General features: G+C 34.5%; 2 protein-coding genes across 2 annotated transcripts in view; both read left to right on the top strand.

Moving 5' to 3' along the window:
* The window catches only part of Cht10 (Chitinase 10), a 31,285-nt gene extending 24,666 nt beyond the window's left edge, over positions 1–6,619 (top strand). Inside the window, exons 43-52 of the mRNA XM_090105997.1 lie at positions 647–847; positions 1,310–1,601; positions 1,823–1,935; positions 2,225–2,362; positions 2,651–2,790; positions 3,017–3,147; positions 3,452–3,663; positions 4,234–4,503; positions 5,115–5,294; positions 5,846–6,619. Coding sequence (XP_089962123.1) covers positions 647–847; positions 1,310–1,601; positions 1,823–1,935; positions 2,225–2,362; positions 2,651–2,790; positions 3,017–3,147; positions 3,452–3,663; positions 4,234–4,503; positions 5,115–5,294; positions 5,846–6,115 — 1,947 coding nt within the window. The 3' untranslated portion in view covers positions 6,116–6,619. The remainder of the gene's footprint in view (positions 1–646; positions 848–1,309; positions 1,602–1,822; positions 1,936–2,224; positions 2,363–2,650; positions 2,791–3,016; positions 3,148–3,451; positions 3,664–4,233; positions 4,504–5,114; positions 5,295–5,845) is intronic.
* Positions 6,620–10,811: 4,192 nt separating this feature from the next.
* LOC149905837 (putative serine hydrolase) lies at positions 10,812–12,919 on the top strand. The gene is made up of 3 exons (XM_090105964.1): positions 10,812–10,950; positions 11,694–11,901; positions 12,084–12,919. The coding sequence occupies exons 1-3, from the start codon at positions 10,846–10,848 to the stop codon at positions 12,764–12,766; spliced, it is 996 nt and encodes a 331-aa protein (XP_089962090.1). The 5' UTR covers positions 10,812–10,845; the 3' UTR covers positions 12,767–12,919.
* Positions 12,920–14,059: the final 1,140 nt, after the last annotated feature.

Raw genomic sequence — 14,059 nt, 5'->3', positions numbered from 1 at the left:
CAACTCAAAATAAAATTAAAATAACACAAGAAAAATCACAACAAAACAATCTCCAAATAACATCAAACATTTGTAACCATGGTAACGACCAAATCGTTTGACATATAAACCAGCAAACGTAAAAGTTTCTACATGATTATTAAATTGTATACTGTGTTAGAACATTTCAATTTAGTCGAATTACCAAACATGACAGTTATTATACAACTAGAACAAATAGCCCCAACGTGCGAAACTATGGCATTGTCAACTATGACATTTTGTTTCGGGCGGTTTAAAATACGAATGAATGATTCGTGAGTCGCTCAGTTAATGGTCGATTTGATAATCGGCTGTTAGATTTCCTTCTTGGGACCTGTAGAGTTGACAACGATGTTAAAATACATGTTTAATTTGAAGCTCGATTAATAAATGTCTGATTTAGAAAATATTGGTGAAATTGGGTCATGTTAAACATTTCACTCAAGACTTCTTTTTGTAAAAGGATATACATATTATAAGGTTATATATTATTAATATATATTAAAAATTAGTTCACTTAAAAAAACGATAACTATAAGAATATTTATTCAATAACTATTTATTATTTAAATAACCTTTTACTGATTGAAGTAACATGACTAACATATTCTATTCCTACCCGCAGAACTTCACCGTAAACTACTGGATACAAAAGGGCGCGCCTCGCAACAAGCTCATACTGGGTGTGCCTCTATATGGACAATCGTTCTCTCTGCTTGAGAACCGTGATGACTCCGGTAATAGCGGCGGTATTGGTTCACCTTCCACTGCGGGAGGAGAGGCTGGTGATGAAACTAGGGCAAGAGGGTTCCTTGCCTTCTATGAGGTAAGTTTTATGCTTCACTTTGAAGTTTGCGATTCTACCGAGTCCTAACTCGGCGTAAACTCTGATAGTTCATTGAATACTTACTACATATTTTATCTAATCTGTTGGGTATTCTTTATTGATTAAACGTTTTGAATTTATAGGAATTAGCTAGGAAGATACAAAGATGTGATTTTCGTTTTTAGCTCATACAAGATGATACATATTAGTCAGAAACATTCACAAGAACTAGGAACCACAGCCATAACAGCTAACTTAAATGTTTACTATTCACATAAACTTCAATCTGCTTTAATAAATAGGGATATTTTTGAAATCATCAACATGTATTTTTTTTTCACTCCTTGTACAAAAAGTCAACCTTCATTTCCTTATGAATAAGTATTATGTACCTACAGTGTGCATAGTTTGCAATCAGAATGTATCAAACTTTGTAAGACTTATCAAACAATCCCCGCATAGATTTGCGAGCGCATCCGCGTCCAAGGCTGGCGGGTAGTGCGCGACGCGGGCGGGCGCATGGGCCCGTACGCGACGCTGCACGACCAGTGGGTGTCCTTCGACGACGACTTCATGGTGCGGCACAAGGCGGAGTTCGCACGAGCCGCAGGACTAGCCGGGGCTATGCTATGGGCTTTAGATCTGGATGACTTCGCGGGAAGATCCTGTGGGTGTGGGAAGTACCCGCTGCTGGCTAATGTTAATCATGTGCTGAGAGGAAAAACCGCCCCGCCGCCGTGTCAGCTGGAAGAACGTGAGTACCACAGATAATAGGTTTTATTATGTTCTTGGGTATAGAGTGGACTGGGAGAAAGATGTCAATCTTTATTGTGCAATTAGGTTAAATTTCTACTTTCAGTTTATCAATATTCTTAAAATATTCTTCTCAGATTATTAAACTGTTTCTATTCGGCACGTTATTATAAACTGTGCTTTAAAATATATTTCTTGGTACAAGCTTTTTATCCTTAACAGTTGCAAGTCCGCCTAGCATCGAAGGACCAACTTCTTCGCCAAACGTTGAACCAGAACCAGAAAGTTCGACTACAGGATCTTTAGCAGATTCCGAACTAGAAACAGATATCGAGGTAATGTACCATTATTTTTTTATTGATTTACTGTATGTTTATTTTGAATTTTATGTATATCGTTTCAAGGCTGACTATATAAATTTTAATTTAAAATAACTCAATAACAACAGTAAATCACAATACGTGTTATATTTTTCCATACCTGCAAATATCCTTACCATCCATACGTGTTTCATACTACCCTCTACTATCATATAACTTAGGTAAAAAAAAAAGCTTAAGTGCCTACAAATCCATAGTTCCCATTACGAAACAAATAATTAAAAACGATGTTTCATCCCCACAGGTAGTCCCATCAAGCTCAGTAGAAGGCAAGTCCTGCACGAGCGGGTTCCGCGCGGACGCAGATTGCAGCAAGTACTACCTGTGTGTTGGCGGACGGTACATGCAACTGTCCTGCCCACCGCCTTTGTTGTGGAACCAGGTGAGATTTTTTGAGTTTTATTTCTAGATCATTGGATGTGATTCTAAAATAGGGTGCAATATTAACCAGGGAATTAATGGATAGCAAAAATAAGAAACTAAATACCATTTTTATCATCGTCGATAATAGAAAGCTTGATGGAAGAAAGCATAAGGTGGCTCAAAAGCTATTTACCATTTAGTTAAATTCCTATCAAAAGAAATGTAATAGCAGATAACACAGTAGTGTAGCTTTTCAGTAGAAAGGCGGCATCATGAATCTGATTCGAACGAAATTGACTTGTTTCAGAACCACTGTGACTGGCCTGATAAATCTCCTTGTAAGACCAAGTCTAGCCTAAAATTGGCGTCTGAAGACAGCAACGACAGCGTCATTGTTAGAGAAAAGCCGATAGTCGCTTGTTACTTCACCAATTGGGCTTACTACAGGTAAATCCTTATTCTTACTTACATTATAATAAAAAAAAGTGTTTGTTTGTGTGCCTTTTATAAATAATTATTTTTTTACATCTAATTATCAGCTTCGAAATTCTGTCCTTATCATCATTATGACAAAATTGGTGAATAACGAAATTAAAACAGGTTTTAAAATATAAATTTATATGACATTAAAAGTCTTCATCATCATATAAAAATATCACTAATTAAAATACAGGAAGAACAACGGCAGTTTTGGCCCGGACCAAGTGGACCCGGCGCTTTGCTCGCACCTCGTGTACTCGTGGGCTCATCTCGATAGCTCCAATACTTTGGTACCTGGAAACCCTGAACTCGATGTTGTTAATGGTAAGTAGCAACTTTTCTTGAATGTTTTTTATTTTGGGCAATTTGTTCGGCGCATTTGACCTGTGGGTCATGTGTACCTACAAAAGAAATTTCAGAGTTTTAGGTAGCTCTTGTAGCTAGCTAGCTACAAGAGCTACTTGCTACAAATTGGCACTGGTCGCATTCTTGACCCTTAATTTCAAGAAATATAAAAACAACTTCTTAAACTGATTAACTTGAACAAAATTGTGTCCAAGGAGCATATTTAATCGCAGAATACCCACTTTAATAAATCTAAGCAATTATTGACATCTGACCTTTTTAGATTTCTACGGCAAGATAACTGAATACAAATTGAAGGGTGTGAAAGTAATTTTGGGTGTCGGTGGTATTGAGAACTCGGAGGGTGACGCCTGGAGCAAAATGGCGGCAAGTCCCGAAAACAGAAAGATATTTGTGAAATCTGCTCTGAAGTTTATACAGAAATGGAATTTCGACGGTCTTCAGCTTGCATGGCAATATCCCGTTTGCAAGAAAGTGAGTATTAACGCAATATTTTTTTTTTGTTATATTATTTAAAGCAAACAATCGTTCACTTACTATGCATTAATTTAAAAACTAGTTTTAGTTTATAAAAAAAGAAATTTTCAAATAACACGGTACTGATAAACATGTTAAGTAATGTAATAACATTATATAAGTGATAATATTCTAGTAATGTACTTAAATGTTAATTGCAAATGACACCAATATAAAAAAAGACTAATCAATTTTAACACATATGATAATGGGTGCAAATTCTGTGAATTATACATATATTAAGTACTTACTATTGATTTGTGCTTTTTCATACATTTTATTTTAGAATAACGCTCTTTTTGATTATAATAAATATTGAATACTCAAATTGTAAATACATACACATATTTATATGGATATTAATTCTCAATTGCAAGCAATATGTACCTACGATTTCGCCATACGTACACGTGTCAGTTTAAAAACGCATCTCGAAATCATGCAAATTGTCTTCAACACATAATATACCATCAACTATGGTTTCTTAAAAGTAACTACCTAATATTGTTTAAATTTCTATTTCCGCAGGCTCCTTGCAACAACATCAATACAGAAGACAAAGATAACTTCTCCCTACTAATAACCTTACTCTCTAAAACTCTTCGTCGTCACAATCTAGAAGTTTCTGCGCTAGTAGCACCAAACCCAGAAATAGCAGCTTTGGCCTATGACCCATTGGTTCTTACTTCCGCGTTAGATTGGGTTTCAATCGCTGCCAATGATTACTATAGCACGAATACTCAGAGGACGGCCTATTTGCTGCCCTTGGAAAAGACGGAGTTCAATGATATGAGTTTGGTGAGTATTTTTTGTGTGTGCACATATCAAATAGTGGTAGTTATTCTGCAATACATTATTTGTTACATATTGAAAGATATAAATAATTTAAATCGTTTAAATCAAAAGCCTCACTTACTCTTCGGCATATTTGTCATTACATTGACACAGTTGCAGGATGGAAGTAAGTTGTAGGATGTTTCGAAACCGGTTGTATTTTATTGAAATAAAAAATCTAAATAAAGTGGAACCAGTGAATTGTGTTTCCTTACTAGTTGTAGGAAGTATGCAACTGTCGAAATGGAGTTAGTACTTAGCGGTATCAAAGTAAAGTTTTTTGCTTATTTGGTTCTATCGAAGTCCAGCTTCTATGCCTGCAACTGATTACGAAACACCCAGCAAAATGTATACTAAAATATTTTTGACGTGACAACGTCTTATAATTCGATAGCGCCGGCTGCACGCACGAAAATACATGACTCATGCGGCGTTACCTCGCTCTGAGGCGTTCCATTTAGGCTTGAAGTGCAAGCGAGAGCGCGGAACGAGCGACAAAGAAGCACAATCAGACGTTGTCACGTTCAACTATCGTCAGTAAACCGACTTTACAGACAACCAATTTTTTTTTCCAGCAATCCACAGTAGAATGGTGGTCAAACGCAGTAGGTCCATGGCGTGTAGTAGCTGGTCTTCCTGCGTACGGGCGCTCGTACGTACTGCGCGGGGACAGTTCTGAGCTTGGCGCTACTGCTGTTGCGCCTGGAGACCCGCAACCAGCTACGGGAGTACCCGGCTTCCTTGCGTATTATGAGGTGCGTGTGAATATGGTGCTGGGGAAATTTAAATTGTAATGATGAACTACAAGTATTTTCCTAGTGTTTTTTTGAAGTGAAAACTTCTTTAGCGGCGTTGAGCACTTTTTCTGTAATGGGTATAAAATCTTAAACTCGCGTCAGGACATGTGACCTGATCGAAAAAGCGTAAGACGGATACCATTCCAAAATATCAAACATGCTCAACGTTAATAATCAAGTTTTCACTTCTGCCGGCACTCCCGGAGTGCAACCCTCTTTTTCTTAAGAACGTTGTTCATCAGAGCGTTTATTACTTTAGTTTACATATTATTTTCATTAAATAAGAATTAAATAGGCGGTTCCACACAGAGCTAGAAGCCTCGCGAATCAGCACGCGTAGTGTGGTCGTAGCTGCATATTTTGAGCCGAGTTCACAACGATCGCGATGTGAAAAATACATTTTCCTGGCTTTTTCACACAGAAAACTCTTCACGAGGCTACTCATTCTGTGTGGACCTACCTTATAACTTTATTTTAACATCATAACTTAAACCAATAAACCATTCCAGGTATGCGAAGTGCTCAAAGGTGGCTGGCGCGAAGTCACCACCCCAACCGGTACATACGCAACTGACGGCACCCAATGGGCCACTTACCTCATACCAAGCGAAGCTCACCGCGCGGGAACAATACTTTCCCAAGCGGGAACACGTGGTGCTGCAATATGGGCATTAGATCTGGACGATTGGCGTGGTTCTTGTAAGTGTACAAGACCGCTGTTAACTGCGCTTAGACAGGGACTTATGGAACCTGAGTTGAGTACTGCTATTTGTGCCTAGACTGTATCCCAAGGACTTCAGCGCTGCTACCAAACATGGTTTATACTACTTACTCAAAACAATAAGTTCTCTCAACCAATGACCAGGACGCTAAAAGCTGTTAGACTCGCCCAATGACAAGTATGATGCATCTTACTATAATCTATTGTTATCTACTGACCAACTCCGCGTAGACTTCTCAACAAATGGTCAGGATAAAACGCTGCTAGAAAACGTGTAAATCCTAATACTATAGTTAGACTCGCCGAATGATTAGGACTACAGTATAATATAATATCACTATAAGCTATTGTTACTGATCAACTATAAGATTGGTCAAACCTACCTATTCTTGGTGATGATGAAAGCACAGTGCAATGTGACGTCATGTGGAACAGATCTTCTGTCTACATTGTGCAATCTATCTTATCGTCGTTCAACAGTCTCATTAGAACTAATTTGCAATATGCGTAAGAGTGGTGCAATAATTACGTATTACTTACGAAAAGTACTTATTATTTGTATAAAAGACTAGCGGTCCGCCCCGGCTTCGCCCGTGGTACATGTACGTTTTCTCTACATAAGAACCATCCTCGTACTTCAAGGAATATAATAAAAAAAGAATTATCGAAATCGGTTCAGCCATTCTCGAGTTATGCGCTTACCAACACATTTTGCGATTCATTTTTATATATAAAGATATTAGACTGACATTAGCAAAAACATGGTCGTTTTTCAAACTAATATTTTAAGGGATAATTTTAAAATATGAATTGTATCTGAAACATGATTTCAGATTGATTTTCATTCATATTTCTTAACTTCGATTTAAGTTTAATGTTGGTCAAAATTTTAAATCTAAAACTCAAAATGCTTTCGAGCATGCCATACTTTAGTTGTAAGAAAGAGTCTCAATTTAATGTTATAAGATAAAGTCAAGCCTTAGATTATTTAAAAAGAATTTCGTGATATTTTTACTAACCTTCCAACCGAATCCAATGAATGTAATTGAAATCAAGTACCTACACAGATACCTATATTTTTATACATATGCATGTCAGTTACCAAATGTTACCATACTATTTAAGTAAAGTTAATATTACTTTCATTTATGTGTTTCATATTAACATTTTGGAAAAGATTTATGTAAGTATCATTTCAGGATTGTAAAAGATATATCTGTGGTGTTTGGTATATACCTCGTAAGTGCAAAAATGGCCATTTTTTGTTTTCTGGCCATCTATACTGATAAAAACGTCCTCTTTCGTTTGGTCTATGTCACATAAGCCTACTGATAGTAGAAATACCTTAAATAGGTTGTATCAAAACCCCTTAAGTACAAAAAAATATATTGTTATTTGATACAAATATATTAATATAACTTAACATAGACTTGTAAAACGAATACTCAATCAACGAACGGCCATTTACAACGTAAGAGCACTTAACATAATTAGACCAAACTTGAATAATTATTATCATCACTTAACTTATTTGTACCAAATCAAATAAAATTATTTGTGAACTTAACAGGTCTTCTCCCTTACTTAAATATAACGTTATTTGGAACATAATTTAAATCTTCAGACATTAGGTCTGAAGCCTATTATCTATAAAGAAACATGCATGTGATGCAAGATCTCTTAGACTTAGTGTGTTCAGAAACGTTTACCAATCTTTAAATCGATTTAACAACGTTTAAAAAACCAAGTAACGATACCTACATGCACAAGGTTTGATTCTTTGTCTCTTCAAATTCATTCTTTCGTGTCAGATTAGAATAGATTTAGAAAAATCGGAGTATAAGGCAACATTTCACTATGAAACTAAAAGATAAAAGCTGTTTGTTTACAGATTCCAAATTTAACTGCATCTGTAGCCTTTTATAAAAGAAACTTTGGACTTTTAATTTAAAAATCCGCAAAATTACTACTAAACGAACATTCCATTATGTTATGTATGAAGGAATAGCTCAAAGAGGTGCGGATGAAATCGCATCATGCTTATGGCATTTTATTAACGGTATGGCAGAAGAAGTAGAGTAGCTTATTTTATATTCAGTGTTGTCCAGGTCAAAAACGGTATAATATCTTGCCTGTTAAGCAGATATTGAAAGATTCATTCAAAAAAGAAACAGCACGTAGATTTTAAATACTCTTTGAGTGAAAATGAAGAGTTTCTGTATTTCTGGTTTAAGAGAACTGAGAAAAGAGAGAAGTCTCCGAAGTGGCTTTGCCATTGGCATCTAATGAGCCTATCCATATCGATGCTCTGAAATTCAAAGATCTCTTAGATCTCCTGCCAATAAGTGATCCAATTTATGATGATTATTTCAAATCATTGTCTCATGGTCCGACTAGAAACAATCTTATGACTTTCAGTGACAGTGATGACGACTATGAATGAATGTTGTAGTGGTACGTTTTACAAACAAATTTTATTTGACTTGATCCAGCTCGTAACTATTTGCAGGGTAAGGGCATCTTCTCACAAGGAGAAGGCATGAGCAGTAATCACCACGCTTGCTCACTGCTGGTTGGTGATTTCAGACCAAAATCCCGGTTGCCATTACGATGTTTTCATGTTATAAGAAATGATGATGTTTTCTTGTTATAGAAGATGTATCTCTGGTTATTAGAGAATCTACTTATGCATCCGAAAAAGACACATTGGTACATGTCGGTTGATGGGATCGATCCCGCAGCATCTAGCACGGCAGGCAAGCGAACTACCGTGACTTCTGAACCACACACACACACACACTCTACTTTTAGGATTTTACTTTGTAGAGAGAGTATCAGAGAATTGCATATTACACGAAAATCACAATATTTCCTGGCTTTTTTATGAGTACTTATTTGTGGCAAATCACACTCCTATTCGTTTTTGTTTTTATATATGGTTAAATCTATTTGTATGGAAGACGTTTGCCCATAATATTTGTTTTTTAATGTCTGTTTATGTCTCCGTCGAAAAAAAAAATGAAAAATCCTTTCAATTAAGGTAAAAATAGGAATAAATACTAATTAAGAGTACAAATAAATATGCTCTAATCCACTTAAGTACACACGTTTTAGACATTTTCACATCATTTACACATTTTTTTCTTTTGGTACAAACATGTTAAGTAACAATTACTCTTGAACTAGAACATTTTTTTTATTTTTTTTGTAAGTGTTCAAAACTTGAACATAATAGACATTTAAATATCATAAATTTGTTTTACTCAAGAGTTTATTCCGATCTGTAGTAACAGGGTAGCAACCGTGAAAACTTTCAAACGCTCATACTCAAAAATCACCATTTTGCACTTAAGTGGTACGTACCAAATACCACAGATATATTTTACAAAGTTCAAAATGTAAACACAACAATTGTACATTTTCAAATGTATAGGTACATAGTATAAAATAAAATGAATACAAATAGAAAAGCGTTTTATTTATTTACAATAGAAACGAAGATCGAAGTAATGGAATAATTTAAAAATCTCTAGAATTTTCGATTATAGGTATACGGGACCTATATAATCGATAATTCTAGAGAACTTTAAGTAAATTATTCCATTACTTTCATAAAACATATAATATGTATTTTTTTTTACAGAATTTTAAAAGTTTATACAGAAACAAGTCAAAATCACTCTAAAATCGATACGGCCTCTTAAATGTTTATACAGGTGTCCCACCGCGCACCGTCGCGTCGGTATTGGGTATACTAAGCACATTAGCGAAGCGGTATATGCCGGCTGCGCGAAGCTAGGGAGGAAAACATGGATTTTAAAGAAAAATATTGGAAAACTTTTTTGACGTAATTTTGTTGTTTAAGTTTTTTTAACGTGATCAGTGTATGCTAAACTACAAGTAGCTTCGCCGTTCGCGCTTAGTATACCGTGAGTGGGGCACCCAGCACCCTGTATACTTATCAACTACAGCTGGAATCCTCGGCGTAACTCACGCACTACCCGGTTAAAAAGTAGTCTAGGTGCTAAATCCAGAGTACCTACAGTCTATCTCTGTATCAAATTTCATACAGATCCGATTAGTTTATTTCCATAAAAAAGTATGAAACATATCTTTCTCCATCTCTCTACTTTCATCATTCACTCTTCTAGGATATCGAAAACTACGAAAAATCAGCTAACATACATGTTGTATATTCCGAGAGCCCACGATGTGAGGAATGTAAAAAAATTTTTGACGTAAAGATAAATGCTGTTAATTATTGTCAATTATGATTTTTCAAATAAAATTACTTACCCACATAAAAATCGGTTTTTCATATCTACTAAATAGGTAGCACATAGGTAGGTAGATACAATAGGTATAAAAGCGTCCAGAAACTTGCTCTATATAGATAACTAATATTATGTATGTATTGTAATTTTTAAGTAAATTGTAATGATTACATACTTAATTACAATTCTTTATCAAAGTATTTCAAGAGTTGACAAAAAATGTGTTTCAATTAAAGTGAAAATTAAACCTTACACTTTAAAATTACATACAGTGTGATTGTAGCGCTTATAAATCCAACACATTAATCCAAAACTTCCATTCTGAAACATAAATAGATCTAAGTAGTTACAAGGTTTTAATTAATTTTTACGAGAGTATTAACAAAAGTTACACGAATACTTAATGACGCAAATATTTGCCCTTTTACGAGTAGAATAAAAACAATTACATTTCTAATTGATCGGTTGTGTTCAGTCTAACATCGTTCTTCATAATTGCACAGCTGGCACAACAATGAATAATTCAATCAGAATCACTCGCAACCTCCAAAGCTATGTTTTTAAGCCCTTTGTGCATCGATTCAGTAAATTTACATACAACCGACTATTGAACACTTCTGTGAGTATTACCGCAAAATATTTTAAATGCTTTCAGTTTAAATTAATTTAAACTTTCACGTTAATTAAGACTTCTTTCATTAACGTCGCTGAAAGAGATACATATTATTAAACCTCCTTACTCTCTCTACGAATTGAGAACCTTCTGTCGTTTTAGGGAACCGCGTCGGTTAAAATCGAATATTTAACATTTACATTCTACTAAGATTTTTTCTAACTATGGAATGACTGAGAAGAATTGTTATTCTATATTTAACTGTATTTATTAATTATACTCTACCTACATAAACTACGTAGTTATTAAATTTAAATAAATTATTATAATCTCTACCGCAGTTCCCAAAATCAAGTGTTAGTTTTTTCTAATTTTAGACGATCTTCATTGTGTTTTTATTTTGAAAATATTGGGGGTTTATCTAATCTCTAATTAATATGTTATGTGAAGAATAATTATTTATTACGATAGATAATATTTATTTAATTTCTATAGTATCACGAATTAACGTAGGTTCAATAGAAACAAAGAAATAAAATTAAATAGACTTGACTTAAGTATAAAATAATAATATACCTTTTTGATATTAAGTGGCACAAAATACTAAATTGTGATAATACCTACTAACAAAGGTAGTAGGCGTTATGTAGGTACCTACTATTAATTATAATTTTAGGCAGCAGTTTTGTAAAATTAAGTTACATAAGCACTTATGGTCTAAATAAACGCTATAAGCTCGTTTCAATTAGGTGAAAGAAATTAAGATCCCCGTCCCGTGGGGACACGTTGCTGGGAAGGTGTGGGGAGACGCTGAACGACGCAGACCGATATTGGCCCTGCACGGCTGGCAGGACAACGCCGGCACCTGGGACACACTAGCGCCATTGCTTTGTGATAAAATTCCAATATTAGCCATCGACTTCCCGGGACACGGATTGTCATCGTGGCATGCGCCTGGTATATTTATTAAATATTCCTGTACAATAACCCCTGAATATTATGTATAAGTGTTAAGAACAAATTTATAACAAAAAAAATATTGCGTAAGGGTACCTTATACCCATGGCTTTCTTGATTAAAAACTTATATTGTGCATTTTATTTTAAGAAAAACTAAAATTTTGTATTTATTTCTTACAGGTTTACAATACTATCCATGGGAAACCGTTCGATTGATACTTGCTATAAAAACATACTACCAATGGGATAAAGTGACTGTTCTTAGCCATTCTATGGGATCAATAGCTGCGATTCGATATTCCTGCATATTTCCAGATGATTTAGATTACTTAATTGCAATAGATTGTCTGTTCCCAGAGGAATATCAGATAAAACAGTTCGTAGAAAATTACCCTAAGATTATAAGTAAACTTCAGTCCATACTAGAGAAACCATATTCCGATCCACCCTTGTATTCATACAATGACATCATACATAAATGGCATGTAGGCTCGAGTAAATCTATTTCCGTGGAAAGCATCAAAGTCCTTGCGAAGCGAGGTATACAAAAATCGTTAAATGATCCTGAAAAATATCATTTCAGCAAGGACGGTCGTATATCATACGCATATTACGATTTCGAAGATAAATTTTTTTTAGAGGCGCTCACGATGCGTTCTAAATGTCCAATCTTATTCTTAAAAGCAATTCATTCCCCATTCTCAATGAGCAACACTTTTGCACGATTACAAAAAACGATAGAAGAAAGCAACCCGAATTTTGAAAAATATTTAATTCCTGGTACACATCACGTACATTTGGATAATCCAGATGTAGTAATACCTCACATCGAATTTTTTTTACGAAAATATAAACTAATTTAAATAAGTAACTAGGTACATTTACTTTCATTTTTTAGGGTGGAAAACACCTATTTATGTAACACCTACCTAAAATGTTCATTGATTTTATAATTGTGTGATAATAATATAATGTTAAGGATATGAAATAAAATGGTTATATTATTTAGAAAACTACCTAGCACTTTTTTATTTATGAATATAATAATTATAATTTATAACTACTAACTAGGTAACTACTTAACTAGGTATATGTTATATAAATTATTTAATTCCCTTTTTGATTTCATCTTTTTCAAGTTTTTTTGATTAACCTGACCAATAGGCGTAATTTTAAGGTTGTAAAGAATTATACCACAGGTTATACGATATACAATTATATAATAGTTTAAAAAAAACTAAAAAACACGCTTTTTATAGAAAACCGAACTAAAAAATAGAAAATAAATTTAAATTAAGAAAATGGTGGTAAAAATTTCAATGAATATAAATTATGTGAGTAAAAAAAAATTATTTTATTTAAAAAAAAGCGTGGGGTGCTTCTTAAGATATTATCGAAATGATAATCACTCTACTCATATCTGTCAATAAAATATCTATAACCATTGACACCATGCACCCCACGCTTTTTTAAAATGAAATAATTTTTTTTACTCACACTATTATTAATTTATATTCATTGAAATTTTTAACACTATTTTCCTAATTTAAATTCATTTAAATTTATTTTCTATTTTTTAGTTCGGTTTTCTATAAAAAGCGTGTTTTTTTAGTTTTTTGAAGTGAAAACTTCTTTAGCGGCGTTGGGTATAGGTAAAATCTTAAACTCGCGTCAGGACACGTGGCCTGATCGAAAAAGCGTAAGACGGACTTTTTTTTTTAGCCCTTATATTCCATGCGTATTGCGTAAGACGGATACCATTCCAAAATATCAAACATGCTAAACGTTAATAATCAAGTTTTCACTTCTGCCGGCACTCCCGGAGTGCAACCCGTCTTTTTTGAAGTGAAAACTTCTTTAGCGGCGTTGGGTATAAAATCTTAAACTCGCGTCAGGACACGTGGCCTGATCGAAAAAGCGTAAGACGGATTTTTTTTTTGAAGTGAAAACTTCTTTAGCGGCGTTGGGTATAAAATCTTAAACTCGCGTTAGGACACGTGGCCTGATCGAAAAAGCGTAAGACGACTGTTTTTTTTTTTTTAGCCCTTATATTCCATGCGTAAGACGGATACCATTCCAAAATATCAAACATGCTGAACGTTAATAATCAAGTTTTCACTACTGCCGGCACTCCCGGAGTGCAACCCGTCTTTTTT

Source organism: Colias eurytheme, chromosome 9, assembly GCF_061535395.1.
Source record: "Colias eurytheme isolate Ceu_HAF_F1 chromosome 9, ilColEury1 Martin Lab GWU primary, whole genome shotgun sequence".
Classification (NCBI taxonomy): Eukaryota; Metazoa; Arthropoda; class Insecta; order Lepidoptera; family Pieridae; genus Colias; species Colias eurytheme.
This window is presented reverse-complemented; position numbering and strand designations above follow the sequence as displayed.

Excerpts from the sequence above, each read along its gene's own strand:
- LOC149905837 (XM_090105964.1), top strand. The coding sequence starts at position 10,846 with ATGAATAATTCAATCAGAATCACTCGCAACCTCCAAAGCTATGTTTTT. Across the intron at positions 10,951-11,693 it reads ACCGACTATTGAACACTTCT|GTGAAAGAAATTAAGATCCC; the intron begins GTGAGTATTACC and ends CGTTTCAATTAG. Across the intron at positions 11,902-12,083 it reads GTCATCGTGGCATGCGCCTG|GTTTACAATACTATCCATGG; the intron begins GTATATTTATTA and ends TATTTCTTACAG.